Below are 8,749 nucleotides of genomic sequence, written 5' to 3'. Positions count from 1 at the left end.
AATATTTCACACCTTATTTTTCCATCTAATAAAATTATAGCATCTTTCTATGTATGCATATTAGAAATATGGATTTGTTTTACTTATCACCATCACCCATGCCATTATTCTTTTTCCATATTAGATATTAAATAACATATATGTGCCTGCTACCCCTTTTGTGGTAAGCACTGTCTTCTTTGAATCTACCAATATGTTAAACTTCTTTTTTCATATTATTGAGATTATAAAATAGTTCCAGCATTTCACCCTTCCCTTCTCTCCCTCCAAATCTTCCCATATATCTGTGGTGGTGTGAATATGCTTAGCCCAGGAAGTGGCACTATTAGGAGGTGTGGCCCTGTTAGGATAGGTGTGGCCTGTTGGAGGAAGTGTTTCACTGTGGGAGTGGGCTTTGAGACCCTCTTCCTAGATGTCTGGGAGTCAGTCTTCTCCTGTTTGCCTTTGGAACAAGATATAGAACTCTCAGCTTCTCTAGTGCCATGCCTGCCTGGATGCTACCATGCCTTGATGATAATGGATTGAACTTCTGAAGATGCAATCCAACCCCAATTAAATGTTGTCCTTTATAGAAGTTGCCTTGATGATGATGTCTCTTCACAGCAATAGAAACCCTAACTAAGACAATATCCCTCCTGACTCTCTTTCAAATTCATGGCCTCTTTTTGCATTGATTGTTGTTGTATTCATAGACACAGACACAGACACACACACACAGACACAGACACAGACACAGGTACACACACACACACACACACACACACACACACACACGCAGACACACAGACACACAAACACATATATCACACTCATATATATGTATATACACACACACACACACACACACATATATATATATATATATATATATCCCTAAATATGATACTCTTAGTTTGTCTATTGTTGTATGCATGCTTTTTTTGGCTGACCATTTGGCACCAGACAACCAGTTCATCTTCTGTGGGAAGACCACCTCTCCTGTCTCAAATGAGTCACCCTCCTCTCTCCTCAGGCACATATGACAACAGTTGATTGGATCCCATTTCAGATGACTGTGAGTTACCATGTGGATGCTGGGAAATGAACTCAGGACCTCTGGAAGAGCAGTCAGTGCTCTTAACCGCTGAGCCATCTCTCCAGCCCCCCTTTCTCTCCTCATAGCTCCAATTCCACTCCAAGCACTGTGCCCTTTGACTCTTTGAGACTCACCTGACAGCTCTTCTGATTTGTTCTCAGGTTCATTCCCATATGACACTGTTCTGCTCCTACACTTTTGCATCTTCCAGTAGGGCATTAGCTTCCCACCAGGAAAGACCGGCCCTCAGAGTCTACTCCTTGGTACTTTTGTGGGTTCATTTCAAGTGCTTGACTCTCTGAGAGAGAACCCAAAAGGTTTTCCTGTCTCGAGGCATTTGTACATAATAAGCCTCACGCCTTTATTTCCTCTACGTCTGAGTCCTCTGCAAAAGTCATCTGAATGTCATCTGTAGACTTCCTGGACTACCTAACATTTTCCTTCATTTAATCACACTATACTACACCCTCGTGTTTATGCCCTTTAGAGTTTTGTAATTCATACGTCTGGAGAGATGACTCACAAAGATCTAAATCTAATCCCCAGCATGTACATTAAAATGCCAGGCATAGTCCCATGCACCTGTAATCTCAGCAGAGGTGAAGTAGATATGGGAGGATACTTGGGCTCTGTAGCATGTTATAATAATGGAACTGGTGAGCTTCAAGGTCAGCGAGAGAACCTGCTTCAGAACACAACGTGGCTGGGTGTTTGAGGACAGCATCTGAGGTCAATGTCCAGCTACTGTGCGCATGCACACCTGCATGCAGCTTCATCCTCCCTCCACAAAATAGAAGACAGCGTGAGAAGAGCATCCGTGTCACACAAGGTTAAAAAGCCAAAAGCATGTGCTTCACCTGAGAATTATAAAACCAGAATCTGTGTTTGAGAAAGGAAACTCGGTGAATTACAAACATCAAAGTGAGAGAAATACTGAGCATTTGTTCTGTGAATGTCCACTTCTGTCTTCTGTTTTCACCATAGTATGAACTTCTTGGGGACAAGGCCCTTGTCAATATCCAGCACAGCACTTAGTATGTAGTTGCCCCTCAGTATGTATTTGAGGGACGTTAAGACATTTGATCTAACTTTTGAGGCTCAGGGGAAATAAGTGAATGATTTAAAGTCACATGGCTTATTATTAATAGAGCCAATGTAGAAGCAAACGCCATCTGTAGCATAATCCATACCTTATGTTAGTGCATGCACAGACTTCTGCTATCTGTAACAATTATTTGTATTAATGTTGCTCTTTGACATTTGGTTTTATTTAAACTAATCTATATAGAGAACTCAGAGCTAGTCTTTCCGTTTTCTTTTACTAAGAACAGAGAAAATGTTAAATCCAGCCAGCAAGTTTATAGAATTTCTTCGTTAATGGGTCAAAAGATCATTGAAAAGGAAATGAAAGAAAAATTTCTCATAGGAAAAGCTGTCAAAGAAGCCATTTAGCATAAATGGCGCCTCTGTGGTGAGAACTGTCTAATTGTTCTTGAATTAGTACTCCCGCAGGGTGTCAGAGGCAACCCAAGGATCTAGCATGGATTTTGAAAGAGTAGCTCCTAATTTATTTTATTTATTGTTTCTGGAATTTATACTTATTTTTGCCTAATTATAAAAATTCTCTCTATGGTTAAATTGAGCTTATTACTCACAATTTAAAGTTTAGCCTCTTCCAGCTCCTAATTGGTGTGACACAAATGAACCATGATATTGAACCTCTGGCCCACATTCTTTAAACACATACTCTATGCAGCCAGAGGCATCCATCACAAACACTCTGAACGTGTTTTCTCTTCGTAAAAGAAGAAAATCAGCAAAACAAAAGTGGTTCTAGTGGGGAATGAGAGCTATGTAGAAAATGCACCTGCTAAGGGTATATTCCCATCATCCATTGCAGGTAAGAAAGTAGCCTAAATACCCAGCCCAACTGGCCACTAGCACAGCAGTCCTATACAGTAGCATCATGATGTATACTCATCCATATATTCTTTTTGTATTATAACAAAACACAGACAGTTGATCAGTAAAATGTTAAATAATGCCTATAATCAAACATTTCTGTAATAAGAAGTAATAATAAGTAATAATGGTGTCAAATTATTATCATCAATACTATTACCAGAAATTTTCCAGCAACCCAAAGGATAACTCTTACCTATTAAGTAAAAATTCCCACTACCCTGCAACTCCAGGCTTGAGGAGTTATTAATTTACCTTCTTTTCTTATGATAGTCTGTGATTCTAATATAAGCAGAATCACATATTGGCTCTTTTCTTTCTGGTTTGTGTCACCCAGTATGATATCTTCAGTGTATATCAATATTGAAGCATGTGTCACTCCTTCATGCCTTTTATGGAAACATAATAATATTCCAATACATATATGTGTTTACATATCTATTACATTCTGATTTATTTACTGCCTGTTCATGGGTATAAGCCACTAGATTATGTCTACCGGCATTTATCACTAATGCTGTTAAGAATGGGTATAAAACATTCTGTTTGTATTCCTGTTCTCAGTTCTTTGGAATATGTATTTACAATTGAATTTCTGGGTTCATGTGGTCATTCTGAGAACATACCGAGCCTTCTATAATCCCATCAGAGGTACATGTAGATCCAGATTCCTTTCATTCACGGTTACACTTGGTTTTGTTTATTTTGCTCTGTTTTGACTGTAGTCATTCTAACAACTGTGAGTTAGTCTCTCAGTTGAGCCAGGTGCTAAGTGAATTTTGTGTCAGAAATTCAAAGCCATTCCAGGAAGCCATTGCCGTTTCTCCTGGCAATGAGAAGTTCTTATCTCCTTCTTCAGTGAGCCTCAACCTTGGTTACAAATCAGAATAACTTGGAGCTTCAAAAGTTCTGACATTCACACTACAGACGAGACCAATTAAGTCAGTTTTCTGGGTGGGGCAACACCACCAGCATCTTAAAAATGTGTGTGTGTGTGTGTGTGTGTGCATTTGTACCCAAGGAGGTATAGGGGTGCGTTTGTGTGTGCTTATATGTGTGAGTGCATATGTATACACGCACATGCACATATGGTTTCACCTAGTAAATGCTTGGCATGGTGGTGCTGCCTATGACTGGAGGATAGACAGGTAGATTCTTTTGGTTCCCTGGCCTGCCAATATAGCCCAAGTGACAAGCTTTAAGTTAGTGTTAAACTGTGTCTCAAAAAACAAAACAAAACAAATAAGCAAAAATAAAACAAAGCAGATAAAACCCTAAAAACAATGGAGAAACAACTCTGCCCTCCTCACATGCTCACATAGGAGAGTACACTGCCACACTCCTGTGCACACATGCATGTTCCTCTTCAAACATGAAGATGGCAGCCTCCTAACCCCACAGAGAGCCCCATCTCCCTACCCTTTTTGGAACTAACACCACCTATTTTCTTACATATCTTCTTATTTTCTGCTTTATTTTTCTTATAGACACACTAGGCCCATATTAGAGTTGAATGAATAAATACATTAATCTACTCTTATTTCAAGTGGAATATTCATTCTGATAGTTAAAAAAAAAACCCTTTAAAAGTCTTTTTGCAGGATCGCCTATGTTTTAGGTAAGAGCACCTCTATTCTTTCAAAGGATACTTAAGAATATGAAGAATATGCCTCTATTTGTGGACTATTACATGCCTGTCACTCAGCAAATTAGCATGTGCCTACTCAGTATGCATTGCATATGGCTATGCACCACACACACTACAGACCAGAGACTTTACTGCCATTGGAAATTACAATGAAAATACAACCAGATGGCTCTGTGAGGGAGATTTATAGAACAATTCTGAAAGTTATGTCAGGCAGTCCACAATATGAAGAAGGAGAAATGTTGGTTGGTTACTGCACATCATCTAAGGGTTGAATTTAAGCATGTGGGAATGACAAGTAGCAGCTGAACAGACAGCATGTTCTGTGATGAGTGGGCACTGGCACTGCAGAAATGGAGCCCTAAAGTGCCCAACAGCTCTCCACCTTCAGTTTTCTATGCTGACATGTTTGGTTTGTGTCCAACAGTTTAAAAACCTCTTCAAACTTCTTTAAAGGATGTTTTTATGACATTATGAACATAACTGTTTCCTGCAGTTTCAGAGCAGCCTGCAAATACTGTGCTATTATTGACAAGGAACACTCCAACCTAATAAACAAAATCCTGAGCTTATACTGGCAAAAAATAATTTGTCAAGTCTAATCAGGTGCTGAAATTGTCAAGAACATGAATGTCAAAGGGACATTAGGGGTCATTGAAGCAACATATCATGAAGTAGAAGATGTCCCAGGGTCTTTTTTCCTGTGGGCTTCACAGAATGCTGAGATCATTTGTGAAATGTCACAAGAATACGTGTTGAGTATGGCTGTCCCTTCCTAGACAGACAACCTATAAACTGTAGCATTTGATCAAGCTAGAATAGGATATAGAAACACATAGCCCTTGTGTTCATGTAGACCTTGGTTCCAGTGACTTCCGTTCATTGATCACAGATCATCTCCTCCATCTGATAATCGAGAATCATGAGCTGAACACACCTCAATGAATAAAACAGCTGAGGTCTTCGTGTGATAGAGCTTGCACTGTAGATGAGTCAGGTATGCAACACAGAATACCAAGTACATACCTGATTAGTAGGCAAGGTGAGTCTCTGAAGGAAAACAAAAGATAAGCAGTCAAGGCTAGCTATTCACCTGCTCATCCCCCCCTCTTATTCTTCAGCCATCTGGGGATGCCATCAAGTGACAGCAGACCTTGGCAAGTTCAGGTGCATAATCCATGCTGCTACTGCTAGTTGATGATGGTGACATGACCTTCCTGAAGACTGAGGGAGGCAAATGAACGGCCTTTCCAATGTGTCTGATGCTCCCTCACATCTGTGCATTTTGTATTTCCTTGACCTCCAGTTCCAACGAGGGTTTCGGGTCCGTGGAGAAGGTCGTTCTGCTCACATTCCTGGCAGTGGTTATCCTGATGGCCATCCTGGGTAACCTGCTGGTGATGGTGGCTGTGTGCAGGGACAGGCAGCTCAGGTAAGCAGCACAAGGGGACCTCTCAGGAAACGTGGGTGTCAGGGGATCTCCCAATAAAGTTGGCTTCAAGCAATTCCCATTATAATTTATCATGATGATGAAAAACATTCATGGGTAAAGATTCTGAAAAACAGAAAAGGGATCACATATAATTCTACAATCCCAACATAGCCATAAGAACACTTTGGGATGCTTCCATGCTATCTGGAAACACACATACATACACACACCCACCCACACATACACACACACACAGGGATATATATATATATATATATATATATATATATATATATATATATATATATATATATATATGCTGATTGCAGCAGTTCAGGAAATAAATCATAACTAATGATTAATGATTGATTTATGGAATAAACACTGGATCTACCACATTTTGTACCTTACCAGCCTCAACTGTAGCTACAATTATAATCACCTAAAATATTTTTCAAAACAATATGGTATGGTAGTGGTGTGGCCTGTGTAATCATCTGGAGATAGTTATTTTTCAAAATTATCCATTGTTAAACATCAAATTTTAACTGGCCATCTTGTATCTTAGGTAGCAAAATTTAGTGGAGGAAGATAACATACACCCACATTTTTTTTTTTTTTGTCTAATTGATCTGAGTTGAACCCTGGGCACTGAAATTCCCTAAAATTCACAAGGTATTTTTAGTTCATGGCCTGAACTAAGTAACATCAGACCATGAAAGAGGAAGTGAGGCAGAGTTAGCCTGCCTCTAAGCAGGACATGCCCCGACCCAGTGAAAAGGCAGAGAAAAAACAACACAGAACTTTGCCTGGAGTCGCATGTGGTGGGTACAGAAGCGGTCACCCTAGCTGCTGAGAATGGTACAGCTTAACACTGTCTGAGGGCAACACCTTGAGAGGGCTCCCTGGAGTGCCCAAGCCGGGACTAAAGGAAGGGTGGACCCTGGCAAGATGAGTGAGCAGGAGAAAGCACAACTATGTGGAACCTCAGAATGGTTCTCAGTCTGCCCATGGCTGGCCTCTGCTCAGGCCAGAAGGGCAGAAGAGAGAGGCAGAGAGGGCTTTGGGGCATGGCAGGGGTCTGGAGAAGTCAGAAAGGCCAGAGCACAGAGAATCTTCTCGGCCATGGTGCAGAAGGGAAAACTGAGTCTCGTGGATTATGTTTAATGTGTGGTTTCTTTCCTCTTCTACCTCCCTTTGTTCTCTCCTTCCACTCTCCCTGATTCTCCTGACTCTCCCCACCTTCTCCCCACACCCTTCCCCCACCACCTTGCCTATACCTTTTTCCTCACAGGAAAATAAAAACCAACTATTTCATTGTGTCTCTTGCCTTTGCTGACCTGCTTGTTTCGGTGCTGGTGATGCCCTTTGGTGCCATTGAGCTGGTCCAAGACTTCTGGGCTTATGGTGAGAGGTTTTGTCTGGTCCGGACCTCTCTGGATGTCCTACTCACCACAGCATCGATCTTTCACCTCTGCTGCATTTCCCTGGACAGGTAAGAGCAGAGCAATGTATGGACCACATTCGACACTAGTGACCTAACAAATATCACCTGGGGTCTTTCTTTCCTTTCCCAAGTCATCACACACAATTAGTCCCAGGGAGACGGGTGCTGGGAGTTCAGTGATTCTTCACCAGGGCAGTCGCTGTGGAGGTCTCCTACTCAGCCAGGTGCTCTGAGAGATACTGAAGACCCAAAGGTTGGCATGGACTAGCCATCGCTTGCAAAGTGTTCTGTGGAGATAGGTATTCTCAGACAAGTTGATTTCCAGTTCTGTATTGATGGCTGGAACAAAAGGCTAAGGGGTCCAGGTGGCAAGAAGTAGTACTTCTGCCCAGGAGGCTGCGGGCCAGTTCAGAACGATATCACTCTGTTTGGACATGACCTCCTCCTAAAATATGCCTGTGTAGTAAGATCTAGCTAAGTTCATGGGATTGTGGGAATTTTTCCCCAAGAAGTTAAAATTGACAATTAAACCTCCAATAATTGGTTTTTTAAAATTCTAGTTTAGCGTTCTATCCCAAATGTAAATTATTTGTCTGTTTGTCTGTCTGTCTGTCTGTCTGTTTTTCATACTTTAGGGTACCTAATGGTTCCCCTTTGTTTCACTTGTTGCAGATACATGCTTACTAGCCCTCTCCAGTCTCTATTTCAGGTCATTTTCATTGAATGACAAACAAACAAACAAACAAACAAACGAAAATACTTTAGAAGTCAGATGACTCTGGGAGCATATGTGGCTTAAGGGCTAGGACCCAGGAGGAAAAGTGAGCTAAAACTTTCTCGAGCTCAGACTGTTGAGGGAAGTATCTCATTTTCCCATACGTCTGCAGACCTCCTTCCCCTGCCTTGGGAGAGAGGCATTTCTTAAACTGAGAACTTAGAAAAATAATCAGCCAAAGTCAGAGGATGTTATATCATAGAAAAGATTCACCTTTAAACAGTAAAATCGTTTCTTAGAAAATTATTCATATGAGGCAGGCAGGTCCTTAAGAACTGAAACCTGCTTGACAACAGCAGATTCACCTCCTGTCGCATGAGGGCGCTAATGAAACCGGCAGGTGTGACAGCCTCCGCTGTTACCACTGGCTCCTTGTTTTCCTGTCAAGAACATAGAGTTGAATTGCCTAG

General features: G+C 41.2%; 1 protein-coding gene across 1 annotated transcript in view; it reads left to right on the top strand.

The window, feature by feature from the left end:
- Positions 1 to 2,532: 2,532 nt before the first annotated feature.
- Positions 2,533 to 8,749, top strand: part of Htr4 (5-hydroxytryptamine receptor 4) — a 64,144-nt gene continuing 57,927 nt past the window's right edge. The window contains exons 1-3 of the mRNA XM_052155286.1: positions 2,533 to 2,546; positions 5,992 to 6,117; positions 7,412 to 7,612. Of these exons, the coding sequence (XP_052011246.1) occupies positions 2,533 to 2,546; positions 5,992 to 6,117; positions 7,412 to 7,612 (341 nt within the window). The remainder of the gene's footprint in view (positions 2,547 to 5,991; positions 6,118 to 7,411; positions 7,613 to 8,749) is intronic.

Source organism: Apodemus sylvaticus, chromosome 13, assembly GCF_947179515.1.
Source record: "Apodemus sylvaticus chromosome 13, mApoSyl1.1, whole genome shotgun sequence".
In the NCBI taxonomy this organism is placed as follows: domain Eukaryota; kingdom Metazoa; phylum Chordata; class Mammalia; order Rodentia; family Muridae; genus Apodemus; species Apodemus sylvaticus.
The sequence above is the reverse complement of the archived record's forward strand: the minus strand, read 5'-3'. Positions and strand labels throughout refer to the sequence as shown.